The sequence below is a fragment of the Phascolarctos cinereus genome, unplaced genomic scaffold (genome assembly GCF_003287225.1).
Source record: "Phascolarctos cinereus isolate Bilbo 61053 unplaced genomic scaffold, phaCin_HiC Scaffold_1;HRSCAF=81, whole genome shotgun sequence".
Classification (NCBI taxonomy): Eukaryota; Metazoa; Chordata; class Mammalia; order Diprotodontia; family Phascolarctidae; genus Phascolarctos; species Phascolarctos cinereus.
In genome coordinates this window covers 176,708,769-176,726,577 of record NW_027555514.1, presented here as the reverse complement: position 1 = coordinate 176,726,577, position 17,809 = coordinate 176,708,769, and the positions used below count along the sequence as shown (strand labels likewise).

Sequence of the window (17,809 nt, the reverse complement as noted above, 5' to 3'; positions counted from 1 at the left end):
CTGCAAAATGAGATGACTAAATGTCCTTTTAAGTAATGTTTCTTGTTGCCCTTGAATGCACAATAAAAGCAACTTTACTACTTCCTCTTTTTGTCCCTCTTGAAAGAATCTATGAGCCATTATTCTATTGTCACAATTTCTTTTTGTCTTCTAGTTTCATTAAGAGAAGAAATTTTTCATTGATATGATTCATGTCCTGAGCAGAATGATGACTCACTGGTTGTTAGATAAGAATTTCACATTTATATTTCCAACAGCTAAGATAAAGTTCATAAGATCATTTAAAAACTCTGTGAGTTTAGCACCCTTTACCCTCTTGTCCACCACTGTGCCACCATCACTGCAGAAGGAAAAAAAAGTATCATAGACAACTCTTATTATTTTTTTTCCCTTTTATTTATGTGTAGTCAGGGAGTACAAAAACTTCTCGTTTTCTAGGACTAGTTTTTCTTACAACAGTCCATGTCTACTCAAGGAAAACACTCTTCATTCTGCCTGTACCCTTTCTTCTTTTTTTGTATTTTTCCATTCTGGGAGCTTTTAGACTATTTAGCATCCCTCTGCTGACAACATTAGAAGTAGGTAACCAGTTAGATCTGCCTGAGCAAGTCTGCACTCCTCTTTTTCTCATAACTGACCAGCCAGCTTAGTTTGTGCAATTATGGCCATTTTGTACCTACCCGGGAGAAATTATGAAAGTTAGATATAACCTGAGTGCCCCATCAGGAAATTGCTTTTTGATCAATCATTAGTTCCCTGTCCCCCACTGCACCCTGGGCCATCTCCAATTATCCAGATCTACATCTGGCCACTAGACTCAGATGCCTCTGGAGGAGAAAGTGAGGCTGGTGACTTTGCACAGCCCTCTCTCACTTAAATCCAATTCATTTGTATGTAATGGCATCACTGTGATGCCATGGTCCTCTTACAGAATGAAGGACAAACAGCAACTTCTGTGAGTAGAAAAGGAGTTGCCCACTGGGGACCAAACTGGAACTGGCTAGTTGGGCAACACATCTTTCTTTCTCTTTCTTTGTTTCTTTTTCTTTCTTCTTTCTCTCTCTCTCCCTCCCTCTCTCTCTCTCCCTCCCTCCCTCTCTCTCTCTCTCTCTCTCTCTCTCCTCTCTCTCTCTCTCTCTCTGCTTCCCTTCCTTTTGTCCACACAAGGTATCATACACTTACTTGTGGGTGTCTGCCAAAGAGAACGTAAATTTTAATCTCCAAAACTTTTTTTTTCTTTCTGAAGGTCAGCCATAACCCTAAATCACTGTGGCTCTTATTGATTGGCCAGCAACAGATCCCAGGCCAAGTCAGTGTTTGGGCCCTGATTGGCTCAGAATGAATGTAAATAGCAATTGTTTCTGTTTGGCCCAGAAACTTGAAGATCTTCCCCTCCCAGATTGATTTTTTTTTTAAATTAGGGCAAAGAGACCTTTCTCTGCCTCATTTTCTTTAAGCCTTAATCACTGAATGGGTGCTGCCTCAGTTAAACTGAGACTTGTTAAAGACCTTAACTTGAAAAGGCCAAGATCCCCCACTGTACCCTGAGCTATCTCAATTTTCCTAATCTATATTTGGCCACTGGACCCAGCTGGCTCCAGAGGAGAAAATGAGGCTGGTGACTTTTCACAGCCCTCATTCACTTAAATTCAATTCACTTGCATATCATGGCATCACCTGCCTGATGTCATGGTCCTCTTTGAGAACAAAGGAACAAAGGTCCTCTTTAAGAAACAGCAACAACCCCGGAGATTTTTCTGTAACTGGTAAGCAGCCTCTTCTTTTCAGAGTCTACTTGGCTGACTGCCTATCACTTCTTTACTCATTTTCATCATAGAATATGAATAACTCCTCACTTCCCTCCTCATGTCATGATGTTCCTTTTCCAGAACAAAGAACAGATAACAACACCTCATGCTCTTGCCTAACAATTTTTTTTAATGATCTGAACTTATCTCACCGACTAAGTCACAAATGTATTCTAGCCCTACAGAGATCAGGTTGCATATTGTCTCTGTAATGATTATGAGCTGACTGTATTAATTTTTTTTTCTCTCTGGTCCCTGGTATCTGAAGTTAAGCCATGAGCTTATTTTTTGTGTGCTAATTTGTTCCAAATAAAATCCTAAACTTTAATATCCAATTTGTTCATCCTATGTAATTGACTAAGCCTCTGAAAATTAGTGCAGTATATTGGGCCATCTGACCACCTAGTAGCAATGTCCATGTCTTCAAATTGCCAACATAGAGACTTGTTCTTTGCTGGTACCATATTTGAAAACTTTGTATTTTAGCATTGTAAAACTGATCAGGACTTGTGATCCACTGGTATAGCCTTTGAAAACTCTGACCTCCCTCTATACCATGCAGAAGCACTAGGGTAGAACTTGTAGAGTTAAACCTTTATAGAACTTAAAGATTGCCTATAATGCAGTCCATAAAACCATAAAATGGTGTCACTCATTATGAGAGATATCATGGCATAGTGGAGAAGAAGTTGCCTTCAAAGTTACCTTAAACCCAGGTTCAAGGCATGCCTTTGGGCATTCGCATTCACATAGTAGATAGTAGAAAAAGAGGATTGAGCATGAAATTGCCAGTCTCTATTACCCACAGCTTACTTTGCTTTTTAAGTACAGCTTTCAAAATTTTCTAAGACTATAAATTGAAGAGGTAATGCTGGCCCATACAGATAGAGTTTCCTTATCCAGGAATTATATCAATGAAATCAAAGGTCCACTACTTATCTCCTATTCCCTTTGGCACGACAGGGAAGACCATCACTATCCTGATTGCTTTCCTTAAACTTGTATGAACTAATGCATTTAAGCAAGGAGAACCAAAAGAACAATGTATAAATATAAAAGAGAAGGGACTAAAATACTAAAATTATACCCAAGTCAGATTAATCACAGTGACTAATCTTTGCCCCAGAGAAAAGAGAATGATGGAAATTCTATCATATAATGTAACTTTATTTCTTGGATTTTGCTTCAGTTTTCTTTGTCAAAAGAGAAGATTCCATGAATGAGATATATTGCCATTTACTTCTGATTAAAAAAAAATAGAAAGGCATAAATAAAAGTTATTAATTAAAAGAGGGAAAACCCTCAGAATGGGCCTAGAACTGCAGGTAAGAAAGTCTTGTTTAGTGTGTCTGGTCTGGCCACTGAAAATATCCTACACAGATTATAAATGGGAGGAAGGAGTGTGGCCTAGAGGAAAGATTATTATGGGTCTTTGAGTCAGAAGCCTTGAGTTTAAATCTCAACTCTGATACTCGTGAGCCATATAAACTTTGGGCAAGCCATTTCAGATTTCTGACTCTTAGTTTCTGCATTTGGAAAATGCAAATAATAATGTTTGCATTGTCTGTCTTACAAGGCTATTGTAAGAAAGGTGCTCTGTTGACTTTAAAGTTTTATGGAAATGAGTAAATATTGTTATTGACAGGGCCAATATTGTCCCTTCCTAGCAAATAATCCCTATTGACATCATCAGTGATCTTCATTTAGTCTGGTCTTAGCACCTCAAAACTACATTTAATATTGGTCTTGGAGTGTGAGGGTTTAAGACTAGAATTACAGGGTTTTATATGAGAAAGGAAGGAGCAAATATCACAGAACTCAAAGACTCCAGAGCTTTTGGATAGAAGAAGCTGTAAATAGGAAAAACAAGAGAAGTAAGAAGGGAAAAAATAAAATAAAAAAAAAAACAAACTATAAAGTAAGAGAACAATAAGAAATAGATTGGTACAGTAGGAAGAATATTGGATTTAGAGGCACAGTATATGTGTCTAAATCTTGCTTCTGTCACTTTTCCTTCCTGCATGAACATGGGCAAATCCTTGAACTTCCTTGGATCTTAGTTTCTTTATATGTAAAATGACAAGATTGCAGGAGATGATCCCTAAGACCCTTAAACTCATGATCCTATAGCACTGAGAAAGGAAAGTTGAAGGGAACGAGAGTTATAAGAAATTGTAAGTGATACTAAATAAGAGTTGGCAGAAAACTGTAGGCATTGTCAGAAAAGTGAGGGGATGGGGATTAAATAGAATTGGAGGAGGAAGAATTACACTCATAAAAGACAATTGAAGGAAGAGGGGTTATGACTGAGGGAAAAATGAAATAATGAATGGATGAAAGAACAGTTGAATGTATGAACAAAGGAGTCATGGAAGATACACTTTGTGGGAAGATCAGAGAGACAATGGGGAAATGAATGGGAGAGAGGATGGAGGAGGGAGATAAATATATCTGTAAAGCTTTTTCTAAAGTATAAAGCATTCTGAAATATATTATACCTCCTGATAAGATTGTAGGCTGCTACTAGTTTATAGAAAAGAAGCCATTTAGTGAGGTGAAAGGGCACTGGTCTTGGAGTCCAAAGGCCTAACACAAATTTCTACCTCTGACTCTCACTAGCTGTGTTATATTGGTAAAGTCACTTAAATTTTCTGTGCCTCACTTACCCCTTCAGCAAAAGGGGATATAATATATCTCACACTGTTAACGCAATAGGGTTGTTATGATATAAGAGCTATGCAAACTTCAAAGTGATATATAAAGGTGTAAGTATTACAAATAATACATTTAATGAAGTAAATTTAATCACTAAATAAAATGATAAAATAATTTTATTAATAATGGTAAATATTACTTTCAATAATAATAATTTAATTTTAATAAAAATATACTTGATATGTGTGTTATCTCCCCTTATCAGAATATGAACCCTTTCAGAGCAGGGACTTTCAGAGCAGTACATTTCTATTTGATTCCCAGCACTTAACACAGTGCTTTGTGCATAGCAAGTGCTTAGTAAATACCTTTTCATTCATTCATTCATTATTAATTCCTTCAAGGTAAAAATAGTGTCATTCATCTTTGTATCATCCCAGGTACCTACCACCCACCATCTGCTGGGTATACAGTAAATAAATGTACATAATACATAGTAAATGCTTGTGAAATGGAATTAATACATATGATTACTAGTTTTTTTGGCCTCATACCACCATTTAGATGTAGTTTGCCATAGTGACTAGATAGCTGAATTCAGCATCAGGGAAAAGTGGGTTTAAGTCTTTCTTCTGACACATACTAACTGTGTTACCCTGGGCAAATCACCTACCCTATCAATGTCCCTGGAAAACTCTCTAAGACTGTTAAGTTGCAGAGTATATGCCAATCAGCATTGGCAAAAGGCACTTTCTCATTGGGAATTCCACATGAAAGGGGAAAAACTAATGGCTCTGCAGTCAGAGTAACTTCCCCAATGTGTGATCCTAGGCAAGTTACTTACACTCCCTCGGCTTCAGTTTCCTCCCTATAAAATGAAGAAGTTGGACTACATGGACCCTGAAGCTCCTTCAGTCACTATATCTATGTTCCTATGATCACATGAAATCCTGGGTCTGATCCAAAAAAGAATGCTGTCACAAACAATATCAACACTGAGACTGCAATAACAACTCCAAAAGGGAATTAATTACCTTATAATAATCACCTGTGATCTATTGAGCCATAGAACCAGTGTGCTAAATTGTTTTAAAAAATGCACTTTGTGCTTACTTCCCTGGCCATTTTGTATATGTGTTACATTTGCTTAGGGAAAGTAGAAGCAAGTCCAAGTAAAAGTGGAACTCAATAAAGATTATTGACCAGAAGTCAAAAGTCAGAGACTGTGGCTTTTGTGTACTGGTGCTTCCAATCTCAAGTGCGTATGTATAGCTACTGGAGTACCTAAAATACTCTCGGAATTGAGCAATGTGACAATATTTTCTTCCCCCACCATTTTTAAAATGCTCTTTACAGTTATTTGCCTCATGCACACTAACTCAACTAAAGGCTATTATTTTAAAAATTCATGTTTGGATGGAGGGTGTGGCCTGCTAAGAGGTAATATTGCATATTGTTATATTTCTTTACAGAACCAGACAAGTGTCTTATTATGAACGAGCTCTCTTTTCAAGTTGCAATTCAGGATGTACATGTTCAAAGACAGAATGGGATCCTATATGTGGAGAAAATGGGATCACCTATGTATCTGCTTGTCTTGCTGGTTGCCAAACTTCCACTGGAAGTGGGAAAAACACTGTAAGGAACTCCTTCATCTTAATCATGTACTCAAATACTGATGGTAGTTGACACCTGCATAGTTGGTTACGGGCTTTGGTAGACCACAGAGGAACAAGTCACTAAACTATGAATTTAGCTCTGCCTTTCATCTTAGGACCCTTTCCATGTCAAGGCAACAGGGAAAATATTGCCATGGCTAGTATAACAGAACCTGTCAAAGTGACTTGGGCAGGCAACAAGGGGACAGATCTTACACACATGAGTGGCCCATTCCATTGAGTTATATAGAGGAGAGAAATGATCATAGAACCAAGGATGGGTGGAACTGGTGACTCTAATTGATACTCCTCTGTTACTCCTAATGATTTCTAACTGAAGGTACCAAATATTTCCTGTCTTACTCCATTCCATGCTCTGGCACTGGAGTGGAAACAGTCATAAATGCCATATAGAATCTCACAGAACAGAGTTTCCTTGCACACACACTTTTGAGGTTCCTTTTGGAGCCACTGGTTTTAATCAATATCATCTAGACCAATGAATATTTATTAAAAACCTAGTGCAGGTATTTCACAGTATGCTAGACATGAAGGATGCAAAGAAGTATTAAATATGGCCAATGTTACAAGAATCATACATTCTACTTAGAAGAATAGACATAGATAACCAATAAATAGCATAGATTGAATACCAAATGAGTGGCATAGTCAGTGCATTAATTTAGAGGAGAGAATGATCAGCTAGAGCTTGGGTAGTTGAAGAAGGCTTGTGAGACTACGTGGGATATGATTTAGTTCTTGTAAGAAGAGTAAGACACAAATTTCAGCCAGGAGATGCAATATAAACAGGCCAGGTTTAAAAAGACCAAGGTAATACCCTACCTCCCAGGATTAGTAGAAAGCCAGTGTTTGTCTAGGTTTCCTGTTATTCTTTCTGCCTAGGAAAAGGTGTCTCGATGAGATAGAACCTTATATGTGGAGGTTCAGTGTTTCTAGTTTCAACAATACGAATGATGCTGGATTTGGAAGCCAAATATATGGTGTGTTTAGATGATGCTGAGTAAACTACCTGAAGCTATCTCTCTCTCAACAATTTCATCTACTCTCACTGGTTTGACATTTAATCCCTTTGCAGATGACTACCAAATCTTTATATCTGGCTTCAGACCAAGACTCAGTCCCCGTGTTCAACTGGTTAATGGACATATCTATCAGACTTTTCTGTTTCATCTGACATTCAGCATGTTGAAAAATAAATTCATTACCTTAGCTTCAAAAGAACACAGAATTTTATCTGGAAGAATGCCCAAAGTTAATCTTCTTTACTCTCTTCATTTTTGAACAAATGAAGAAACTGAGAAATGACTTATCCAAAGTCATACAGGCAGTAAGAAGAACCAGAATTCACACCTATACCCCAAGATTTCAAATCCATCACCCATTCCCCTCTACTCTTTTCTCTAAAATCTGTTTCACTTCTTGACTTCCTTATTTCTCCTTTGGAAAGCTGGGATCAAAATTTCAGTTATCTTTGTCTTGATCTCTCTATCTTGGCCCCCATATCCAATAAGTAGTGGCTTTGACAGTAGAAGACATGGGTTTGAACCTCTGTTTTGCTACTATGGAAGACTTTGAATAACTCATGAAGTCTCTGGGACTCAGTTTCTTCATTCAAAGAATGATTGGGTCAGACTATATTCAGTTCAGCCAATATTTTTCAGTGTTTACTATGCACCAGAAACTATGCTAGATACTGGGCATACAAAAAAACAAAAATAGAACAGTCTCAGGTTACAAAGAAGGGCCTTAAATTCCTTTCAGCTTTGCATATGTCAACACCTTCATTTTGCTTTCAGAATCATAAATCATAAAATTACAGAGTTGAAAGGGAAAATAGAATATATATGTATGTATATATATATGTGTATATATATATATATACATATATATGTGTATATATATGTACATATATATGTGTATATATATACGTGTATATATATATACATATGTGTGTGTGTGTGTGTATGTGCGTGTGTGTGTGTGTGTGTGTGTGTGTGTGTACGTTCTATTTTGGGGCAACTCTAATTGTAAGGAAGCTTTTCCAGCCTAAATCTATTTCTATGCAATTAGAACCATCATCCATTGTCCCTAATTCTGTCATCTGAGACCAAACATCTATTTTAATTCCTCTTCCTGACTCATTGATTTAAAAAAAAAGTTATACTATATGGAGTCAAGCACTGATTCCTGAGGCACTCCACTACAGACTTCTTTCTAAATTGACCATTAATGGACTACTGGACCATTAATAACTAGTTTAAAGGCTTAAGCCAACTAACCATACTTTGACTTACCACTTATCTCTCACATTTATCTAAAATGATAATATTAGGGCTTTAAAAATGAGTTTCATTCTCAATTATCTATATTTGCAACAGTCCCTTGATCCATAAGCCTCACAATCACAATGGAAAGGGAAATGAGAAATTCAGGGACTTCCAAGGAGCCAAGATGGTGGCGTAAGCAGCAAATCACTTTTAGCTCTCCCATATTCACCTCCAAACCACCATAAAATAGAGCCCCAAAACAAATACTGGAATGGTAGGACCAGAAAAGAGATGAGGTGAAATAATCTTTCAGCCCAAGAAAGTTAGGGGATTGGCAGAAGAGGTCCATCTAACTCAAGTGAAAAAGGAACACACAGCAAGTCCCACCACAGCAGACCAACAAGAAATTCTGAGCCCCAGTGGGGTGGAGTAGGCAAGCACCAACACCAGCACCCCCCACATGCCTCTCCATAGCCAGGGGAACTGGAAGACTCCAGATCTGAGAACTACCATGCACTTCAGTGTAGCCCTGGGCAAACAGGCATCCTCAGCAGGCAGACTCCCATGTACTGCAGCACAGCCCCGGGAAAACAGGCAACCTCCAAAGCCAGACCTCTGAATGCCTCAGTGTACCCAGGGCAAAATGTAGAAACATATCATTCAATGAAATAGAAGTATTTGAAGCTTTCATAGGAAGAAGACCAGAACTAAACCAAAAGTTTGACCACCAATATCAAGGCCCAAGAGAAGCATAAACTGGTAAAAAGGGGAAAGGAAGAATAAGGGATTCAATAGAGCTAAACTATTTACATCCCTACATGGGAAGATGATACTGGTAATTCTTAAATATTGTATCACTAACAGTACAGATAGAAGGAATATACATAGACAGAGGATATGTGTATAAGGGTAATTTGAGGGAATGACAAAAATAATTAAGGGATGAGAAAGAGGAGTACCATGGGTGCAGAAGGAAAGGAGAGGTACAATTGGGTAAATTATTTCACATGAAAAGGTGAGAAAGACTTTTTATGGTGGAGGGGAAAGTGGGAGGGTGGGCAATAGGCATTGCTTGAACTTTACTCTCATCAGTATTGACTCAAAGAGTGAGTAATATACACAATCACTTGAATATAGAAATCTATCCTACCCAAGAGAGAAGTAAGAGGGGAGGAGAATGAGTTAAGGGGAAGGGGGAGGAGGGACTGACAGAAGAGAAGGCAGATTAGGGGAAGTGGTATACAGAAGCAAAACACTGGTGAGGTGTGAAAGGGTGAAAGGAAGAGAGAGGACAAAAAGGAGGAAGAATAGAATGGAGGGAAATAGGTAGTAATCATAACTTTGAATGTGAATGGGATGAACTCTCCCATAAAATGGAAGTTGATAGAACAGTAGATTAAAAAAAAACAGAATCTTACAATATGTAGCTTATAAGAAAGATAGTTGAAGCAGAGAGACACAGAGTGAAGGTATCCTGCCTTAGTGCCAGCAAGGAGATCCCTGCAATTCTTTGATCAGCCACTGAATTCCCTCACTGTCTGTGGGCCGAGAGTTCCAAAATCAGCTGCCACCTGTCACCTAGGTCTGACAGACCTTTCCTACTGACCTTTTAAGTTATCCTTGGCATTTGTGCGTTGAGAAGTCTGGAAATTGCCACAGCTACCAATGATTCAATCTCCTGAATCCTATTCTGGGTTTGCTCTGGCCCCATCTTTTCCTGATTGGCCAAGCTGAATTGTGCTCCTCACCCAGCATAGCACAATAGACCTTTCCCATCAACCATCCAGGTTGCCTTGGGCTTGAAATTTGTTTTACTCTGTCTTTTTGTGGATTCTGCTCCTCTAGAATTTGTTTAAAGTAATTTTTACAGGTATTTGAAGGGTTTGGGAGGAAGTTCTAGCAAGTCACTGCTTTTATTGTGCAATCTTGGCTCTGCCCCCTAAGGTGTTATTTTCTTCAGTATTTTTTTGTGTGTCTCCTTTACCAAGATGTTGACTTTTTTGAAGGATTTTTTTGTATCACTCTCATTTCTCTTCCCAATTTTTCCTCTACCTCTCTTACTTCATTTTCAAAATCCTTTTTGAACTCTTCTATGGCCTGAGACCAATTAATATTTTTCTTAGTGACTTTGGATATAGGAGTTTTGATTGTTTTCTTCTGAGTGTATGTTTTGATCTTCCTTGTCACCATAGTAATTTTCTATTGTAAGAATTTTTCTGTTGTTTGCTCATTTTCCTAGCCTATTGCTTGAATTTTAACTTTTTCTTAAAGTAGGACTCTTCTTCCAGGGTGGAGGGTGCATTGTACCAAGCTTCAGGAGCTTTGTGCAGCTGTTTTCCAAGATACTTCTAGGGACCTGTAAGTTTTCAGTTCATCTAAGGTGGTATGATCTAAAGAGAGTTGTGTTTAATACTCTCCTGGCCTGTGCTGTGGTCTATGAGAAAAGCCCATTTTTCTGTCCTGGAACTGAGGAAGGTTCCTACTCAACTCTGCCTACAAGCTCTGGTCTGCTACTGCTCTTCCAAGCCCTGGGACTGCCACTTAGTTCTGTGACCCAGATCCAAGTATGGGCAAAGCAACAGAGTCCTACCCCAGTGATAGCAAGGAGACCTCTGTATTTCCTTCTGACAGTTACTCCGCCCCCTAACCATCTGTGAACTGAGAGCTCCAGAAGCATCTGCTGTCATTGCTTATTCAGTGGCTCCCAAGGCCTGCTCCTGGTTTGCTGTAGCTGGGGCTGTGTCAGTATGGCCTGAGTTGCACTGTGTTCCCCGCTCACCCAGGTGCAACACACCTTTCCTGCTCACCCTCTAAGTTGTCTTTGGTGTCTGTGGCCTGAGAAGTTTGCAAACAGCCACTTCTGCCACTGACACAGTAGCCTCAAGACCTACTCTTGGATTTCTGGGGCCCAGTCTGCCCTGGCTCACCTGCACTAGATAGTGCTCCTCTCATCCTGAGGACTTTCCAAGTTGTCTTGGACTGGAAAATTTTTTCACTCTATCTTTTGTGGGTTCTGCCACTCTAAAATTTGTTTAGAGTCATTGTTTAAAGGTTTTGGGGGTGGTTTGGGGGGAAGCACAACCTAGTACCTGCCTTTACTCCACCATCTTGGCTCCACCTCTATCTGTTCCTTTTCATCAATAAAATTGTCCCAATAAGAAAGGGTCGGCACTTTTCATAAGAATAGACATGAATCAATCAATAAACATTTATGAAGTACCTACTATATGTCAGGCACTGTACCAAGATCTGGGGTTATAAAAAAAGCAAAAGATAATCCTTACCCTAAACCCTCAGACACAGAGAGAGAAGAAAGATGATAGCCTTGCAAAGCAATCATATATATGTATTTTACACACACACACACACACACACACACACACACACACACACATATGTATGCATGTATATATTTACACACATACAAAGCAATCATAGTTTGTGCTTAGGGCCTGTGGTATTCCATATATCAGAAAACTGCACAGGGTTGTTGTTTGTCCTTTGTTCTCAAAGAGGACCGTGACAGCAAAACTTTCAGAAAGGATCTCAATTTTTGTAAGGGCAAATGAAAAGCCTATTCATCAAATTTCAGAGTGCCTCTTCTTATAGGGAGTGAAACTTTATGGACCAGTGATCTATTTTTAAATGAACAATTTTAGATCTATTTTTGTATTTACTCATTGAAATTTGTCTAGATTTATCATTTGCATGATAATGTCTATACAAGGCAAAGAAACAGGTATTTACCTACCCCCATAAGCTACATATATACAGTAAGAGTTTAAAAATTAATATTACAAAAATTTTTATATAACTTACTGAAGCTTTTATTATTCTATTCCAGATATTTTACAATTGCACCTGTGTAGGAGCCACAGAGTCTAAATCAGGAAATTCCTCAGGAATGGTGGGCAGATGTCAAAAAGGAAATGAATGTTCAAAAATGTTTCTATATTTCCTGATAATATCAGTCATCACTTCTTATACTTTATCTGTAGGTGGCACACCTGGGTACATATTGCTTCTGAGGTGAATATAGATTTTTTTTTAACATAAAATTTGACATAATGTTATAGAGAGGAGAGAGCACCTCATATAAGTTTCTCACATATAGTATTAGCACAGTCAGCATAATTAGCTAAGTGTTAGCACATTGAATACTATGATTTTTACTGAATGCAGGCTATAATAATAATAAATATGTTCCAACGAGTTTGAGGTACAAACATTATTTTCTTTCTTTAATATTTATTTAATAATAATTGATAATGTATATTTTATATTTAAAAAAACATTATAAGTGATAGGGATAATGAGTGGGTCTGTGGTTTCATTGGTATAGAGAAATATTGAGTCATGAAATTTCCATTGCCAATGCAAGTTATCATCTTCTCTACAACAAAATTTACTTAGAGCACAGAAAGATTAAGTTACTTACTCAAGTGCACACAGCCAATACTGTAGTAATAAAATACTGCAATGGAGTAAGGAAGACCTGAGTTTTAATCTGACCTCAAACACTTAATACTTTTGTGACCATGGGCTAGTCACTAAACACCTATTTTTCAGTTTCCTCATCTGTAAAATGGGAATCATAATATTCCTCCACATAGGATTGTGCTGTAGCCTGTAGAATTGACAACTTAAGAATTTGCTACTCCTGGAAATGCTGACTAATGATTCTATCTATCAAAATGCAGATTAACACAAAAGGAAATGAGATTCATGATTTTAAAAAAAATTCTAGTCCCTTTAGTTCCCGGAAGATAGTTTTAACAACTGTGAGGCAGGACCAATCTTTCCAGGTTTGTACCATATAGCACTACCACATAATAAGGCACAAGGGATATTACTGATTATTACCAAATTCTATTGAATTGTGCCTTGTGTTCATAAAGATAACAATAGATTAGTTTATAAATTATTGTTGTTAATTTATCATTAATTACTTTAAAAATGGAACTGTTTCAAAGCTATTTAAATGAGCTGCAGTGTCAGTATTTGGGGAATTAAACTTTTTTTTTGCACATACCTATGCTCATTTGAATATAATGATGAGGAAAATTTGGGTTCTAGAATATATTGATGTGATTTGTTTGATGTTTATTAAACAAGTTATTATATTTCATATAATTGTGTTACAGTTTTGTTTTATTTTTTTACACAAGAAAGTTTGTTAGCAAGTACTACTACTTTGGATTAACTTTATAGTCTCTTTAACCATGCTTTTATTACTTTTAGGTCTATTAAGCCACATTTTAAGTCTTTTGCCCTGGGAATCTACACTTTAGCAGTAAGAGTCTTTGGTAAGTATAACTTCTACTTCATTTTTTAAAAAGAATGAAAATAATATTTATATTTTGACATTTATTTAAAATGTTTTACTATAATTAACTTTGGGGCATAAGACGATATAAATGAGAAAGCCAATATATAAAATTGGTCTCTTTATTTTCTGTTTATCTCTTTGCTTTCCTTTCTTCCTCTGAAACCATTAACTTAGACTAGGGGTGGTGAACCTGTGGACATGAGGCCACATATGACCTTCTAGGTCCTTGGTTATGACCTTTTGACTGAGTCCAAGATTTATAGAACAAATCCTTTGATTAAGGGGATATGTTCTGTGAAGTTTGGATTAAATCAAAGGGTCTTACTTCAGGACCTAGAAGGCTACATGTGGCCTCAGGGTTGCAGGTTCCCCACCCCTGAAACCAGTCAACTCCATTGTCCATAGATAAAGTGTGCCAATCTACTTTTGTATGGCCCCACTCACCATCCCTGTAACTTTCTAGACTAAAGTGTCCTTCTCTGCTCGTAATTTCCTATTGTGCTTTTTCTGCCACTATCCTTGCTTCTTTGTAACCTCTGTCCTTAGCACTGTGCTGGGCACAAAGTGGGCACTTAATAAGTACTTTATTCATTAATTTATTCATTCATTTGCAAATTATCCTGGGAAACTGTCAGACAGGACTAGTTCAGTGGCGAAAATAAAACTTGATTCAGACCTTAAACAATATTTATATCAAGCATTCATATATACATGTGTATATATACATACATATATGTTAAAGAAATCTAGGCATACAATTGTGTTAGATTTAATTATAATCTAAACATAATAAAATTAATAAGTATTAGAAACTAAAATAAGTCATTTTGGCTGGCTCTTTGCATGAGAATAGAAGCAACCATCTACCTAAATTTTAAATATTTGAGGAAAAAGTATTGCTTGAATCATTTAGCCAACTGCTTCAAATTCCATATCTCTTAAAAACTCATATCAGTTAAAAATTCAAAAGTGACTTAAATTCCTCTTTGAGTGTTTCAAAAAGAATTTAGGCAGCTAGATGGTGAAGTGGATAGTGTTATGTAAATGGAGACGGGAAGATCTGTATTCACATCTAGCATCAGATAACCGCTCTGTCACCCCGGGTGAGTCACTTAACCTCTTCTGCCTCGTTTTCTCATCTATAAGATGGATATAATAATAGCACCTATTTCCCAGGGTTGTTATAAGGATCAAATGAAATGATGTTTTATTTTAATTTATCATATTTTTCCTTGCAGCAGGAATTCCAGCTCCAATATACTTTGGAGTGTTGATAGACACAACATGTCTTAAATGGGGAATTAAAAGATGTGGATACCAAGGAGCCTGCAGATTATATGACTCTTATGCCTTTAGGTACTAATCCTGTTGAATTCATGGTATTTTTTAATAATATAGTTACTGATTTGTCATCATTTTTCATTCAAAATTTATTCTACTATGTTGTCACAGATATGTGACATTTATTGTTTCATTTATAAGGTTTAGAGTAGAATTTCCATGTTCAGGTGTGAATTAGTTTCGTAAATGAAAAGGACACACTCTTGATCAAGGACGCTAATAGGTTTGATTTTCATTTAGGTTGCCTAGGACACTCTTAATCCAAAATGAACTTGAACCTGGCCTTAAGAAAATAATTTGCAACATAAATTACTTAACAAGCAACTTATGTAAGATGTAATTTACCAGCTAAGCATTTGGGAAATGGTAGCTGAAAATAACGATGCTAGAAGGTCATTCTAGCAGTAAAGTTTCCTCCTTAGTTTACTTCTTAGGGTCTTTACAACCACATAATTCATATTATTAGTTGGAAATAAGACTTATAATGTTAGATTTATTTTCCCATAATTTCAAAATAATCAAGATAAAATTCTAAAAATTATTTTTTAAAAAAATTTCTTCTAGATACATATATCTGGGCTTAACCGTTTTACTTGGCACCATGTCCATTTTCCTGAGTATTGCAATGCTTTTTGTTTTAAAGAGGAGGTCTCTTTCTAAAGATGGAAACCTTTCAAACAATAAAGAAGATGCCATGGAATCTACAAGTAGCAAGAAAGAACATCATGCTAACAATGACCATATTTTTGAGACTTTCTATTGGCCAGGCAAGGAAACAGAGCTTTAGAAAGAAATGAATTCCTTGAGGGGAAGGACTATTGCATTTTTGGAACTATATCTTGAAAGATTAAAACAGAGCCTGGCAAAGGTATGTAATAAATACCAGATGATTGAATAGTGGCCATTTGGAGGTCATATTTTTCAGCATTCAAGGAATGAACACAAACATCTACTTTGGCTGATTCATTAAAAGTGTAACTCTTTTCATGGCAAAATATTTTCTCTATGCAAATTATAAATGTAAATATTGACTTAGAAATTTTATGTGATGCAAATATAGTAAAAATTAATCTTTAGGAAATTCAGCTGAGGAAGTTAAAAAGAAAACTTTCCTCTAAAACAACTTTACTGCATCAATCATCGATTCTTATCCTGAGTCATTCATGCTTGCTGAGTTTGGTCTTCTGCCTAACAGAAAGTTGATTAATATTGAAAGGAACCTTTATTCTTACATAATATTGCCTAATTTTAATCTGTCAAGAACTCCATTAAACTTTGCCTTGCACATAACTGTAAATAAATATTTTTGAAATTGAACTGAAATTTGTGAAAGGTCTTGCTTTTTTAAATTGAAATACACTTTTAGGATAACAGGTACAAAGCTTATTTCTAGTTTAACTCTCCTTGGATATCATTTCAATGGCTACTTCAATTCAACAAACTTAATTTTGAATTATATTCCCTTTGAAAAAATTTTAAAAACCCTTAATATGTCAATGTCTCGATGTTAAAGTTTGTTATACACTAGCATGTTGTCAACATACTTTTGCATTTTTCATGAATCATTTAAATATTTTATTCATTGTAATTAATATATCAACACAAAGTTGTGAAATAAAAGTATTAATGGAATGTTTTAAAAATAATTGTCCAATTTCATCATAATTTATAAAAAATGTTCATAGGTATACTTGCCAATTATTTGTTATCTTCTTTTTATCATCTATCACTAAGCCTTCTACCACCAGGCACATAAAGACACAAGTCTGTTAGATATAGTACTAAGGAAACTATTTTCACTGGAAGATGAAAACTTATGCTTATTTCTATGATAAATTAGTTTCTACTGGGCAATAGGTGCGCTTTGAAACCACATAAAGGTGGGTTTTTTGTTTTTTCTTTTTACATAATAATGATTAATATTATCTGAAAGGGAATTATTTTTAATTAGATGCTGCAATTATAAAAAAATAAAAATAAAACACTATATGTCAGAGACATAAATTTGGAACGTCATTCTAGTCTTCTAGTCTTCTCTCTCTCTCTTTCTCTCTCTCATGTGCACACACACACACACACACACACACACACATGCGCACATTCTGTGCCTGTAACCTATATCTCCCTTTCTCTCCAAGTTTCTTGGAGAGAACTGACAAGTAGATGGTATTTTTAAGTTATGTTATGGAAAAGGAGAAGATAAAAAATAGAAGGCAGAGTTGTTCAGCTCTTATTCTCTGCCAAACAAAATGATATTTCTACTAAAATAGACACAAATGATTAATAGGAACTTTTTAAATTTAAATTTTATTTTCAGATGCATAACCCTCTTCACTTCTCTCATCCATTGTGAAAGCAAAACAACAAACCAAAAACCCAAATAAATAAAAATACAACAACAACAAAAACTGAGCAGGTGTCCATCACTTAGGAAATGGCTAAAGAAATTGTAGTAAAGATGGAATTTTGTTATTTAGTTGTTTCAGTTGTATGTGACTATTTGTGATCACATTTGAGATTTTCTTGGCAAAGGTACTGGAGTGATTTGACATTTCCTTCTCCAGATCATTTTACAGGTGAGGAACTGAGGCAAATGGGATTAAGTGACTTGTCCAGGGTCACATAGCTAGTATGTGTCTGAGGCCAGATTTGAACTTAGGAAGATGAGTCTTCCTGACTTTAGGCGTGCCTCTCTACCCACTGTGCCACCTAGCTGTATAAGAAGAAAGA

General features: G+C 36.4%; 1 protein-coding gene across 1 annotated transcript in view; it reads left to right on the top strand.

The window, feature by feature from the left end:
- The window catches only part of SLCO1C1 (solute carrier organic anion transporter family member 1C1), a 106,543-nt gene extending 90,147 nt beyond the window's left edge, over positions 1–16,396 (top strand). Inside the window, exons 11-15 of the mRNA XM_020994412.2 lie at positions 5,936–6,101; positions 12,254–12,438; positions 13,651–13,715; positions 14,977–15,094; positions 15,644–16,396. Of these exons, the coding sequence (XP_020850071.1) occupies positions 5,936–6,101; positions 12,254–12,438; positions 13,651–13,715; positions 14,977–15,094; positions 15,644–15,866 (757 nt within the window). The 3' untranslated portion in view covers positions 15,867–16,396. The remainder of the gene's footprint in view (positions 1–5,935; positions 6,102–12,253; positions 12,439–13,650; positions 13,716–14,976; positions 15,095–15,643) is intronic.
- Positions 16,397–17,809: the final 1,413 nt, after the last annotated feature.